The following is a 15,727-nucleotide window of genomic DNA, read 5'->3' as shown; positions in this document are numbered from 1 at the left end:
AAAGGGCTCTGGACAAGACAGGGCACATTTACATTTACACCCTCACTCTGTTAAAAGGGACCAGTTTAGCAATGGCAATTTACCTATCTGAATGTCTGTGTAATTTGGATGGCACAAATTTAGGTACACATAGTCATAAGACACATGTGTGCCAGGCATCGACCATGCCAGGATTTGATCCTATGACTATGAAGTCATGAGGGCAGTTGTGTCACTGTACCAGCTTGATAAATACATTATATTGAGATTTGTTGTGCAAAACTCTACTCGTATATATATATGTATGTGTATATATATATATATATATACACTGTATATATATATATATATATATACGAGTAGAGTATTGCACAACAAATCTCAATATATACTCTCATATATCTCAACAAATCTCAATATATACTCTCATATATCTCATATATATATATGAATTTCTTGCATTCTTTACCATATTATTGCAAGGACTATTCAAATGGCAAATGATTAGGGAAAGAAAGAAAGAAAGAAAGAAAGAAAGAAAGAAAGAAAGAAAGAAAGATTCGTGTTTTATAGATGCCCAATACCTAGCTTTGCTACGGGATTCTCCACATTACCACCCACCAGCACACCCCCACACGCACGTAAGGATTCTTGATCCCTTGCCCGCGTCCCGACAGGGCAGAGCTCTGCTTTGGTGGCACCGCCCCTTACCTCCTCTTGCACCTGCCACCCGTACACATTATTTACGCATCTCACGCTTAAGCGTCTCATTTCAAGACTCGCTTTCTCATCTATTCAAACAGCCGCTCTTGCTTACCTTTAAATTGCTCCTTTCTAGCTGCAAACATCTTTTCAGAGCTTGCAGAAGAGGTGATAAGTAGCACAGGTCTACGTAATGACTCGTGCAAGTTAATTTTAATATCAAAAGGTTCATGATAGTAGAGAGTAATATTTCAAAAAACGAGGCTCGTTGAAGCTCATTTGCATATGTCAAGGGGGTACTTACACGCGCTATGTATTTAAACAGGAGGCTAATCTGATCCGTTTATTCAGAGACGACACAAGCTGGAGATCTTCGTGAGCAGTGCTCACTCATAAGGAAGAAGCCCTCAGATTCCACAAAGTTATAGTTACGGAGCCTGGAAATTGCGTCGCATCGAAAATAATTTGTTCAGAACTTCGTGTTTTCTCAAAGAGGAACCGACCGTGCAAGTGTTGGATGTGAACAGTCTTCCTCGATCACAGACCTGTTTGCTTTTGGCTTACAGGCTACAATCACGCGACAGCCAAATTCACCTGGAAGCGATCGTTATTTCTCATGGCTCCTTTGGCCGAGCTAGGGAGTTTCTTCAACGGTTTAGAAAGCTTTGGACACGTCGGTTCTCATTTTGTGCTACCTCCTGCCGGAGACGGACCTTTTCTAATAGGAGATCACTTGGCACAAGCCGAAAGACTGTCCCGGAGCGCGTCAGCCTCCCACCTGCAAGGAACCTTGCGCCGGAGGCAGCTCTACTGCAGGACAGGCTTCCACCTGGAGATACACCCCGACGGCAGCGTGCAAGGGACACGTAAAGACCACAGTCGCTTCGGTGAGGTTTATGCATTTTTAACATGACTCCGTTCAGCTGTCAATTTTTAGGACCCATCACATGCATAAGTTGAATGGGGAAAAATGTTAGTGAAATATCGGTGGGCGAGGACGCATTTGCCATGTCATACCTTTTACATTTAACCAGTTCGATTGTTTTTATGAGTAATTGTTGTGGAAGATCAAACATCTGTGGTCACGGCTTTTAACTTTTTTTTGCCTTTATTCAGCCCTTACGCTTCCTCCTGTTAGATGTGGCTTCTTTGTTGGTTGACTCACTGGTTCATTACAATTTATGTAAAGGTTAAGTCTCTCGAAGGACATCGATTTTCTTTTTTTTTTATTTGTACTGCGGTCTTTTCAAAGTTGCACCTACCTGTTATAAAATCAAAGTTGCGCTATGACTGACAAGCATGCAAATTATTTGTGACATACCACGCATCTGCTGAAACTATGCGTGCCCCATGCTGAGCAACATGAGTTCAGTTGTTTATAGTGTTAATTAGTGCCGCACGTAGTGAAGATACAATCTGTAGTACATGCGACGAGAAAGATGCTGCGATTTAATCCAAAGATCCGTATTTTAAATGTCACGTCGGCCTGTTACTTAAGACTTAATCAATGGATAGAAGTGCTCTAATTCTGACCGGATCTTTACTTGCAAGCTTTTGATTTGTGCATTTCTTTGGGTCTAGTGTGTTAAACGTACTTTATGGAGATGGGTCGGATGCTTTCATTATGAAAGAACACATATAATGATGAGCTAATTTATGGATTTCTTTTTTTTTTTCCAGGTATTTTGGAGTTTTTAAGCGTCGCAGTAGGACTGGTCAGCATACGCGGGGTGGACAGTGGCCTTTACCTGGGAATGAATGACAAGGGTGAACTTTATGGCTCAGTGAGTATTTCCTTATATTTAAAATTAGTACGTTTTGTTGACTATTACATTTCATTTTGAAAAGTGCATCCTCACATTTGCTCAGCCATATTCAAAATACATTTTTTTTCCTAAAAATGTTTTCACTCCCGACACATTCCATCTTATATTTGATTGGTGGGTTTTTTAATAAAATGATCTAATACCTTTACTACATTTTCATTCCGCATTACTTAAATGCAACAACACCTAACAAGTTTCAACATTTTCCCATTTTTTTTTAAGACTGGAAAAAAATCTTCTGTGCTCCTTCACAGAAAACACTCTCTCCCTGTGTAAACTATTTTAGATTCACTACCTCCAGTACAATGTGAGCTCACAATGAGAAAACCTTTAAATTTTCATCTTGATGAAACTGGTCGTGACTTCAGGATTCACATATACACAGACTTTCAAGCTGTTTGAGTAATATAATATATATGCTATACAAATGTCTCCATTAGTTGATCAAGTGTTTTGTGGTCCTTTCCCATTAGCAAGGAAAAAAGCTAATTGTGTCATGGAACAGACTCTGATTAAAAAAAAATATTTTAATATATTTAAAAGTGAATACAATAACAAAATCTGTCAAGTAGTACTAAACTTTCCAAAGTATTTAAACTTTTGAGGGTGACTTTAGTTATGTCACTATTAACCTAAGGTAAAGCACAAAAAAGAAAGATAAATACTGATATGTAACAGTGCCTGCAATTCTTCTTTTTTGCCAGTTTAAGTCTAGTAAAGAGCCTTGCCATAAATAGTCATTTATACAGTATATTGTTTATTAAGCCTGCTTTATAAATAGGGTAATTTTAAAAATGTGTATACACTGTTTAGTGGTGGCACTGCGATTAGTACAACAGCTAGCATACAGATCCAGTGTCCAGGGTTTGAATCTAAAGTCCGATTGTTGCTGGTGTCCACCTTCTCCCGGTGTCTGCATGGGATTTTCTTTGGGTATTCTGATTTTTTCCTCGTACAGTTCCAAAGTCATGCATGGTATATTCATTGGCTGTTCTAAACTGGCCACATGAGTGTTTGCATGAATGAACTGAGTCAGCCTGGTGCCCAGTTCATAACTGATTCCTACCTTGTGCCTGATGATGCTGGGTTATGTTGTAGGCCATTGTGACCCTCAATTGGATTAAGCAGTTTGTGAATATAATGTTATATATAAATAGTAAGGGCAGGTGAAACATAGATTTCTGTGGCTTCTGTGGGTTTGGCTAGGGTTGATATAAGCTCCATTTACTGTAGCTATGTAGTAGTACCAGCAGGTGGCACATGTTTATAATCACTACATACTGTATATCTAAATTTGAAAATTATTGGGAGTTTCTTTCATTAATTTCATACTTCACTATTACACAACAATTAACATAGTGTGAGAAGACAATCCAATTTGTAAAGTTCCTAAAATATTTTACACAGAATTTCCTTATTTATTCATACGTGATTACAGTGTTTTAAGATCACAACAAATGGGAAATGTGACCATGTTACACCTGTGAGATGACACTTGTTGTATAGTTTATTTTAGAAATGTAATTTCCCAAAAATATTCAGATAACTTAAGGTGAAACATATTGAGAAATTGCTTTGCTTGCACAACAGTTCCATTGCTTGTTTTCAGTAGTTCGTAAAACAACATAAAAACAGTACCTCATACAATAATAAAATAGTTTATTTGCTGTTATTTCCATACACAAGTTTTGAAATATTGCCAGCATTATTCTCCACATCAGCCAGTGTTACTGCAATAGTATACACCATAGTAATGAGATACTGCATAATAAAATTATCTCATACAACACAACATTTGCATTGAAAACCTAGCAGTGTTTCTCAGTCCTGCTGCAAACATTTATTGCAGTTTTATATTTTTAGATTACTTATTGTTGTGTGTAATATGTATACTGTTTTTTTTTAATAATGTATTTTATATAATATATAACCGTTTTTATAAAAAGTACATACTGAGCACTCTTTTTGAAGGCAATATATTTCACTCTGAAAGATCTTTGCAAGAATGCTTTTAATACATAATTAACAATGTATTATTATTTTATCTAGGAGAGACTAACAGCCGAATGTGTCTTCAGAGAGCAGTTTGAAGAGAACTGGTATAACACATACTCGTCTAATCTTTACAAGCATGGCGACAAAGGGGGTCGATATTTTGTGGCTTTAAACAAAGACGGGACTCCAAGAGATGGGACTAGATCCAGACGACATCAAAAATTCACGCACTTTTTGCCAAGGCCTGTGGAGCCGGAAAAAGTTCCAGAGCTGTATAGAGATGTGTTAGGATACAGCTGAGAGACACCTTATAACTCTTTTTAATAAGAAGATATCCTCCAGCCATGTTTCCATGGAAGCAAGGTGTAAAAGAGTCACCTTCAGAAAGCAGCTGAAATCTCCCACAGGAAACTAAAGTTTGGGAGACGTAATCATGTTTAAGTGGCAGGAAGTTGCTCAAGAGATAACAAGTGCTAAGGGAAAAAAAGAGACGAATCCTGATCCACTCTAGTGATCCTGCAACATGAGGTAGACCAGCTGAAATTGATAAGTAAGTCATGACCCCACTGTTTTGGAAACTGTGTTTTGCCACATTGTACTAGAACCCCCACAGAGACGGGGGAGTAGTTAAAGCTAATGCAGTGGAAGGACATGATACCTGCAGAATGAATGCCTTTTTTTTATCATAGCTATGGTGGACTTCTGAATTCTGCAATGAAAATCCGAACTGTGAAGGAAGTGTGGGACTCGGGTGGAAACCCAGCCATTCAATGCAAATAATGAACTTTTTTACTGGATTAATCTCCTAGTAAAGCTATACCTTTCTACAGTAGGCTTATTTATGCAATTCCTGATAACATTTATTTATTTTATATATTTATTTATTGAAGAGTATATTTTTACTTCTATATATACACTGGAAAAAAACATTAATTCATGACTTTGTGCCAACAATGTACTCAGAGGCTATATTAATGAAAAAAAGCAGATGGAAATACTATTTTTGTTACATTTTTAACAGATTGTAGTGTAGAATATTTGCAATGTATTCCTTTTATTGTCTTTTTTTCAGAAACACTTCAAAGGCAACAAGAGAACTGAAATGATTTGTACACCCTGCAGTACACACTGAGAAGGAAATTAAAGTGATATGTTTTTATTTAGTTTTCTTGTTTTGTGTTTTGATGACCTCCATGGATTCCATAGATTGGTGATTGCTTGTGCAATTACTTTGCTTGGGACCTTGCAGTTTATAGTACAGGTGGAACAGAGCTTTGGGATAAATTACATTAAGAATGCGAGTTTCATCATGAATTATTATTCTTAGTATTCAAGGATCTTTCTTTCTGACTATATTCAAAGGATTTTATAGTTAATTTAAAATATAAATTACGAGGGACATTCAAAACTTTTCTGCACTTTTTTAACTCTATTTATTAAGAATTTCATAAACAAATTGCATCACTTTTCTACTTAGTCACCTTCGTTTGCAAAGAAATTTTCCTAACGTCATACCAACTTTTTATTGCCCAATTATAACTCCTCCCTCCCTTCACAGTTTCCAATGAAAATATAAAAGTGCGGAAACTTTTTGAACGTCCCTCATAATTTCATAAAAAGGGTTAGTGCTGGTTCTCCATAGATTTAGGAGTCTGAGTTTAAATTCCACTCCCATTAATCACCTATGTGGACTTTACATTTTCCCTCCATGTTTGTCTGGTGTTTTTCTCTGGGTACTCCAATTTTTCTGCCCAAAACATGTATTAAGTTAACTGCCAGCTCAAATTTAGCCGTGTATGCGGGCTTGTGCGCTAGACCATTGTACTGCAGGGGTCTTTTCCTGCCTTGTACCCAGTGTTGGCAAGAATCTGGTATCCTGGAATTTACTAATATCATTAAACTGGTCTAACTCACTAACTGTATTACCTAGTTTGGAACTTTAATTATATTTTGAATCTTAGAAATAAAATGTGAACTTGTAGTAATGGGGGGAAAAAACTCCCCAAGGACTTTTATACCATTTCCATTTTATTATTACACCATAATTTTGTGCTTATCAAAGTAACATCCTGGAGTTTAACACTTTCATGCACATTTTTTTTTCTGAAACTAGATTCACCCATATTTAAAGTCGATTCATTCATCTATCCAGGTCAGTGCCATGTGGACGTAGAGGCTGTTTTTTATTGTTCGGTTTTCAGTAGGTGTCCAGTGAATGCAATATGTAGGCACAGAAGTGCTTTATAATTAATAGTGATAATTAAAAAGTATTTCAAAATAGTTTAGATAGCTACCAGACACCGAACAAGGAATTTAAATACTTTATCTGTCTTTTTTCAGAATTTACCTATTAATTTGTCTAAGCTGTTTATTCAGTTCAGGATAAAGAACCAAAGAACCTTGGACAAAAAGTTGGACGTAGCCCATTTCAAGGTCCACTCAGACACACTACCATACCTACACTCACTACTGGGCCAGTGTAGAGCCTCTAATGAACGTAACATTCATGTCTTTGGAATGTGGAAAAAAAAACAATAGATCAACTGTGCCTGAGTAGAAACTTGAACGCGAACTCTGGAGCTGCACCATTGACCACTGTCCCACCATGTTTTCTGACTCGGCATAATCCAGTTTTAAAGTTGCACAGTCACAGTCTTTTTTTAGCCTGTATTGGGTACAAAGCATGAGTAAGATGCCATTTAACTTTACATTCAAATCAAATCTATTTGATAATACTTCAAATTAAAAAAAAATTGACAGATACACTCAACACATCAGTTGAATAGTCTCGTTCCTTGATTTTTACATTTATTTTTATTTTTGTTTAATTCTCAAAACAGTTCAAGATCTGTTATTTGGAATAATTCTTTTGCTGCAATACCAAAAAACTGAAAAAAGACAGATAAGTTAAGCTGTAAAAGATAAGAAATTAAGATTTAAATAAATATTCATTAAAATATGATCAGTTTATAAAAATGTAATGTTATCTTTGTGTCAATCATATCACAAACTGTTGGATTGTGGAGTTACAATGAAAGGACTCAAAATGCACCTTTCATGTATTACTAATAATTCACATTATAATTACTGTTTTATGTTCATCATTAATTAAAGTGCATTAGATAAATCTAAATTATATCTGCTTTTATACCTCAAAAGAACTGAAGTATTAGTCATCAAAAGACATCAGCAAAAAGGAAAAAATAATTGGAAAAGAATAAGAAATGGAAGAGCGCAATCATGTCTATAACTGTCTAGAAAGAACAGTTTCATTGGTTTCTCATTTTAAAACTATTTTATCATGAAAAATAATTTTATTTCTGGACAATTTTTTATACCTTCAAATATCTGAACACTTGCTATGCCTAAGCAATTGTTTAACTTTATAATATAAACTATCCAATCAGCTGCAAAAATATAGCAAAATGTGGCAGTAAAGCTTTTGAAAGACTTACTTTAAACTTCTCTGAAATTCTATTCTATTTTTATACATTTCTATGGAAAAGGTCTAGCACATAACTATAAGAATTAATGCATAAACACATAACTAATAAATAAAGCAACAACATCATATGATTTCAATCTATAAAATGATAACCATTTTTTCAGGATAAAAACAGCAAAAGGAAAAAAAAATAAAAGCTTCTAGCAAAAAACCCACAAAGCACTTTGAGAGAAGGAATAAAAAATGACCTTTAACTTGGTTGAGTCGAGTGATTTGACACTTGTTATAAAAAGGTGAGGTCAAAGCAATAAGGGATTAGGCAATCTCTGTTAATGGCCACTGAGGTGTGTGTGTTTGTGTGTCTTTTCAATAATACCATTAAACAAAGGCTGCCGAAGATGGCAGCAGCCTTTTTTATTGTTTTGATGCTTAACTTGAAGTGACTTTCTGATGCCCTCGTCCAGTTTTTCCCAAATGCCGTGTTCTTGACAGACTTAATGCTACAAATGTGATAGAGTTGAAAAAGCATCAGGCTGAGCGCTGCTGTTCATAAACATTTAACTTTGAGTCATAGGGCATAATATTTCTGTTTACTTTAACATGCATAATCAGTCACCTGAGAAGTATTCTTGAGTGAACAGAGAGGGTAGAAAGGCCAGAAAGCATCAGTTTATTTTTAACCTCTTTCCATTTACATAAAAAAGTAAAAGGAATGAGTGCATAAAAACACCTCTGTCTTGAAGCATGTAAGCCCATGTGATGAGATCTCTGCATTTCTGTGATTTGAAGCCAGGGACTGTCTTAACAGAATCCACCTGTTTCAAGTAAGACTATCTCAGCTAGGCCAGGAGTCGGGGCTTTCCCATTAAAGAAAAAAAAAAAAAAAGGTTTAAAACTTTTTACTGCTGCTGAAGGGTATGGTTTAGCAATCAGCCCTTTTAAGATAATCCTTTTTTATAGCAGGCTGGGTGTAATGTCAACACTAGGAATTAATTAGAAGACTAAGAACGTGGAAAGACAGATAACATTGTGAGATTACAGTGCTTAGACACAGGGTTCAATGCCAAACTGGTCTTTTCTATATGGAGTTTGTATGTTCTAGTTGTGTCTTCCTCTAAACACTCTATCTGTGGTTGGGTGTATTTATGGCTTTAAATTCGTATTCTCTTTGATATCTCATCCAGGGCTAGATGACACCTTATGCCCATTGTTGATAGGATACACTATGGCCCAATTTCATACTGATAAGGGTAGGATAATTACAAAAGAAGGGGTAGCTAGACTTTTTATCAATACACTGCATTATTATTTATAAAATTGTTATAGAGCCTCGTGGTGGCATGGCAGGTATTTGTATCACTGCTGGTTTGATTCTGGCCTGATCACTGTTTATGTTGTGTTTGGGTTTTCTCACTGTACTTCACTTTTCTTCCAGAATGCCTATAAATTGGCTTGGTCTAAAGAAGTGTGCCATTCAATTGCCTAATGTATCATGTGAGTTGCTCCAGCCTTACACCCGATGCTTCCCAAACAGATTCCAGATTCCTGTTACCCTGGAATGGAGTAGGGTGATCCAGATAATAATAATAAAAAAAAAAAATCCAAAAATTTGTTTTTCTATTCTACTATTCGTGTATATCATGTATCTAGTCCAGCTGATAAGTATGTCATCAGGTTCAAAATAGATTGCAGTAGTTCTTATCAATGTAATAAGGTGAAGGTGGCTACTTTGTCTAGCTTGTGCTTCACTAGGTTATAATCAGTGGTTTCATGAGAGATTATAGTGTATAGACTGCTCTTTGATGTGCTTGCTGTATGGTCTGTTTCCATTTATTCCAGTTTGTAAATATGAATGAATATACTTTGTTAAATGGTAGTAATTATAGTCTCACTTTTATTAGTAAACTTAATATCACATTTCTTTAAGATGGAACTTAACATCAATCTATACAGATTACACATTTCCTTTGCTAAAGTTTATAATTACCTAAAACTGTTTCAAGCCTTATTGCTCATTCATCCAAATACTTTGTGAATCATTTTTTTCCCAATAAAGCAGCACTGAACACAAAGCAGAATGAGATACCATTCGGCTACAGAACATCCTTACATAGGCATCAGTTAAAGAATAATCATTGTATAATATTTTTTGTCCTTAACAATGGATGGGAAATTAAAGTTGTTTGGAGTAACTTGAGTGGGGAGAATGTGCACACTCTACACTGATGGGTATCTGGCTGGAAAATGAATCCAGGTCCTTAGAACTTTGAGCCAGTGGCATTAATTTTTATGGCAATGTGCCCACCCTCTTAATGTCCATGAGCATTATAATCACCCATACAGTCGCCAATGATAATGTATTTAAGCCACAGTAATCAGAGCATGTCAAGTCAAGTGGCTTTATTCTCATACCATCCATACACAGCATTGAAACATGCAGTGACACAAAATAACATTCCCCAGAACAATGGTACAAATTCACATTTAACAGAGTTCAGAATCCTGACAGCCAATGTGTGGAAGCTGTTGCAGAACCTGGCAGAACTGGTTCTGATCCTGCAGTAACGTCTACCAGATGGATGTGGGACAAAGAGACAGTAGGAAGAGTAGAAGCCACCCACAGTGCTGTTGGCTTTGCAGATGCAACACTTGCTAAAGATTTTTTCAATAGAGGGTACAGAGGTCTCAGTGATATTATCTGCCGTGTGTTATATCCCAGGCAGGTTCTTGCGGTCAGAGGCCCTGCAGTTCCCAAACCAGACGGTGAGGCAACAACAACAACATTTATTTATATAGCACATTTTCATACAAATGATGTAGCTCAAAGTGCTTTACAGGATGAAATAAGAGGGAAAAAAGCAAAATATAAAACTAAAATTAGGCAATACTAATTAACATTGAATAAAAGTAAGGTCTGATGACCAGGGAGGACAGAAAAAACAACAAAAAAACTCCAGATGGTTGGAGAAAAAAACACCAAAATCTGCAGGGGTTCCAGGCCACGAGACCACCCAGCCCCCTCTAGGCATTCTACCTAACATAAATGATCTCAATCAGTCATGGCTTTCAGGCTTCATATGGACAAATTTAATGATGATGGTCATGTGGATCTCAGGTCAACATGCTATCAATGGTGCCCATGTAGAATGTGATGAGAATGGAAATTGACTTTCCTTCCTTGGATGGGTAAGAAAGTGAAGATGCTGCTGCACCCTTTTGGTCATGGATGTAGTATTAAGTGACCAAATAAGGTCTGCTGTCAGACACAGACCAAAGGATTTTGTCCTCTCGATCTGCACTAGCGTGTGGACAGCATGGGCCTTTGTGAAGTCAACAATCTTGTGTTGTCCATCTTAAGAGACAGATTGTTGCCCTTGCACCAGTTTGCGAGTCGTAACTCTATTCTGTAAACAGACTCACCCTCATTGCTGATGAAACCCATGACAGTTGTGTCATCAACAAACTTAATGATGGTGTTAGAGCTGTATGCAGCTGTACGGTCACAAGTCAGCAGAGTAAACGGAGTCAACTAGATTTAATTTTGGGACTAATAACAAACGGTAACACACATATTGCACGTTGGTCAGGCATTCAAATAAGAATTTCACAATATACTTTATGTACAGACTGGGGCCTAGGTTACACTAATAAAAATATATTTGGATAATTGATCTTTTTTAGTTCATTTTGGCCTTCCACCCATCAATCAACCACCAAAAACAAGTCTTTCCAAACTTGTATACATTTGAATCCGAAATGCTGGGCATCAATGTGTATAGGGAAAAGAAAGCATTTATAAAACACTGATGTTTGTCTTGTGATCAGGCACCTTGCTGTCATATGATTTATTATGGCAGGCCTCCCAGTATACATTTTCAACTAGTTCTTCATTGTCTGTTCAAACAAAAAAAGTCTGGGTTGGTGTTTTGTTTTGCATGTTTTTTTCTATCATTTTTTTACATTTTCATCTACTTTGTATAAACAAATATCTTAATATGACAGAAAGGCACTTGGCTGAAATAACATAATGCTATTATTGACTGATAAACCATGTATGTCCAACAGAAAAGGTTTACACATTTTTGGAATTTCAATATGCATGGCAGACGTTTAGTAAATTGTTTGAAAATATTAGTGTGGACAGAAAACATCTGAAATAAAATCAGCATTTTAAAATTTATCTGTGTTCGTGTGGACTAAGCTTGAATATCTATTCTAAGGCACTGGGGAATCAAGAGTCTATTACAGCAGGAGTGATTCTGCACATGGCAAAAGGCACACTTTTTATAAAATATTACCTTTCATTATCATGCAAGTTGTGTTTCTGCCTTTTTTGTTAGTTTTCATCACCACCAGGGTTGAGGTGGCAATGGGGTGGCAGAAATAGTTTAGAGGACAGCTGGGGAAAAATGGAAAAGAACAAAGGATCCACTACAGACAAAACTTTCATTTTGAAGTTAAATTTATTTATAATGGAACTACAAAAATTGTGTATTGAAATGTGTGAAAAAATGTTTAATTGTATGTGATAACCTAAAATATTAGACCTAGTGACTTTTTTTTTTATTAGTTTGGTGGCTATATGCTGGCTTTGGCATCTGTTGGAGTGGCTCTAAAACAAGTAATTGACAATGCCGCTTAGAATTTAAAGCCCTGAGATTAAGTCCCTATGCAGCTGTCTCTGTCCAAAGATAAAAAGGTGTTTTCTTGGCCTGTCAAAGCAGTACATGCCCTGTAGTGTAGTCATTGTTGTGCTTCCCTACTCTGATTTTAATAGTGATATTTTTTTGGAGCCTGTTGACTGGAATTGCACACTTCACTACAAATCTCAATAGGATAGACTAATGTCACAGAATTTATTATTTAAACCATTTTTTCCATTTTTAATTGCTTCTATGCTATGTCTGAAGGATGAAAATGTTGTCTCAGTATAAAATGCTAAATGTTTTTTAAAGTTTACATCTTGCAGGTCAAGTCACCATCTTTAAATATTTGTTGTGTTCATTAAACTTCATTTTCAAAGTGTTTCCTATCTTGCAATCACAGACAAAAAGTGTGTAATATTTTTTCCAGTTTATTCTATCACGGTGCACAGTGGTTTATTGATTGTTGCTTCTGCTTTTCTGCTCCAGAGACAGAGTCAATCTTTGTTTGTATGATGATTGTACTTTTTCACTGTGTCCATGGAGTCTTTCTTCATCTAGATTTTATGATAAATTTATTAGTGACTCTAAACTCATCCAGTGTGTGTGTCCAATAATTGACTGGAGTGCCAACCAAAATAATCTCCAGCTCCCATTGGTCTTGCAATGAAAAAAGGAATGATAAAATAGATTTTATGGTATATTTTTTAATGCCAATGTGATACAAATACTTCATATGCTGCACCTTTCATCCAGAGATGCCATTACATGTTACTACAAAGAAAAAGGAACATCCTTCACTCTGTTATCTATGCCTACATTTCAGACAATCTAACTTGCAACATCATCCATGGAAAATACAATATGGCATACAGTATATAGAAATAGTGTGAACTGGGAATTATTTACACTATGTGAAATGTAACATTTAACTTTGAAATGATTTTGGTGTCTAAACACATTTTCTTTGAGTGCCACGCTTTAAATAGAATTCAGAAAGGGAGATGTTGAGCAAGACAATAGAAGCGCGAACCATAACGATCGTTAGTTTTTAGAGTGACATGTCTGAGAGAATACGACCCCAAAAAAAGCTGTCTGCTCCAGTCAAAGGACTGGGCTGAAGGATGAGTCTTTTCATCGGTGACAAACAGGAAACCTTTCGTGTAAACATTTGCAAATGGACTTGGGTTTTTAATCAGTCACCATATCCCCAATTCCCTTTCTATTACACTGGAGCCTGTGGAGCATGGCGATCGACCATTCAGATAAGGTTTTAAGTTAACAGGCATGTTGTGATAATGAAAGGAGTAAAGGAAGTACCATCAAAAAAAAAAAAAAAAAAACCTCATAATTTCTTGTTAGATAAAGCAAGATGTGAAATTTACTGCGTGAACAATAGGAGAGAGAAGCAGTGTCAGACTTGATTCCTTGAGGGCAACAGTGACTGCAGGATTTTTTTTTTCTTTTCCAATCAATTTCCTAATTAGAAGACAATTTTGGTTGTTAATTGAACATTTTTCTATTCTCATTTAGCCACAGTGGACATTCCCACAGAAATAGTGTAAATTAATATTTACTAGATAAGAATGGATAAGTACCCCTCACCCTATAACCTTTATCTCTCTTATTTATTTTAAAAGATTTTATTACAGAATCTTGATTAATTGATTAAGTGTAGGCTGTCATTTTAGTATTAACATGCATCCATCCATCCATTATCCAACCTGCTGTATCCTAACCACAGGGTCATGGGGGTCTGCCGGAGCCAATCCCAGCCAACACAGGGCACAAGGCAGGAAACAAACCCAGGGCAGGACGCTAGCCCACCGCAGTAGTATTAACAGCTCATTGTTTATTTGCAACTGACTTATAATTATAGAAAAAAAACAAACAAAGTAAAATGAAACAAAAAAAAATGGCATCCATTTTTTTAATATACTGCATTACAGACTGAACAGAACCTCATTTTATCTTTGAGCTCTTTCACATACACAATAACAGTTTTGGAAATTTGGAAGTACAAAAGCACTAACTTGAAGCTAAGTAGTAAGTAAAGCTATTATTTCTGACATGAATCAAAACTCGCTAGTATTTTTAAACTACACTCAAACAACTGAGAGAAGCTCTTTAGATGACATATTCACTTAACAGCAGTTTAGTTGCCCCAAACAGAGAAACTAGTTAAATAGAGTAAAAGGAATCAGCAAGTCTGTTCCTCCATGAACTGAGTTTGGAGCTCCAGAAGCAATGGCATTTCTGTGGCAGAGTAAAAAACTGTTTTTTAAAAGCTAATGAACACTTCATTTTCCTACAGTCGGCAATGAGAAGCAAAATCGCTGTTAATATCGATATGTATCTATATACTGTACATAATGTACAAACACAATATATATACTGTATTCTAGTAGTAGTAACTAAGGATTGATTCTGCATGTCATTTAATTTTTTCATAGAATGGAATATAAATAAATATAGCAACAGAGAAATTTCTAGAATACTAATGACCTTCTTACAAACTGGAGTGATATAGTTAAACTCCAACGCTAATAATTGTGCAGAAGCAAGTTAGACATGTGAACTGATAAAGAATGATTAAGGCATACTGTATATATGTATACTAGGGGGCTTTGCTTCACTCACCAGCCCCCCATCAGCATGCACTACGCTCCAGCCACTATGCGTCTCTTCTGCTTGCGTATCTGGATTTCACTTTTACCAAACAACAAATCTTTTAATTCTTGTGGATAGGCGTCCTCATTGTGTAGAAACACTACTTTTCCCTGATGGCAACACAAATTAGACGATCTACAAGTCTCCGACTTAAAGTTTAAATCCGAAAAATATATTCGATCTCTTTTCACTGTTCCATTACTTCACTGAGTAATAATTTCCATTCGTTTGTGCTAATGCGATCTTTACTATCATTTTTTTGAGACTTTTGAATTTGAGTACTTTCATTATCTATAACGTACTCTGCATGTGTATCCCGCCAATGTTTTTGAATTCTTTCCAACGTTCTACTTTGTCATCTACTCTTTGTCTTTTATTTCTGGTATCAGGCGTGGTTAAATCTCTTGGCAAAATGTCTCGCCTCACGGGACAAGAAAGTATCTCTCTGAAAAAGTCACGTCTCGTCC

The 15,727-nt window shown here is 36.1% G+C and overlaps 1 protein-coding gene across 1 annotated transcript; it reads left to right on the top strand.

Annotated features, from left to right (window-relative positions):
• Positions 1 to 767: 767 nt before the first annotated feature.
• On the top strand, positions 768 to 5,665 carry fgf20a (fibroblast growth factor 20a). The gene is made up of 3 exons (XM_039750920.1): positions 768 to 1,568; positions 2,362 to 2,465; positions 4,557 to 5,665. Exons 1-3 carry the CDS (start codon positions 1,298 to 1,300, stop codon positions 4,800 to 4,802), a joined length of 621 nt encoding a protein of 206 aa, XP_039606854.1. The 5' UTR covers positions 768 to 1,297; the 3' UTR covers positions 4,803 to 5,665.
• Positions 5,666 to 15,727: the final 10,062 nt, after the last annotated feature.

The sequence above is a fragment of the Polypterus senegalus genome, chromosome 4 (assembly GCF_016835505.1).
Source record: "Polypterus senegalus isolate Bchr_013 chromosome 4, ASM1683550v1, whole genome shotgun sequence".
In the NCBI taxonomy this organism is placed as follows: Eukaryota; Metazoa; Chordata; class Cladistia; order Polypteriformes; family Polypteridae; genus Polypterus; species Polypterus senegalus.
The sequence above is the reverse complement of the archived record's forward strand: the minus strand, read 5'-3'. Positions and strand labels throughout refer to the sequence as shown.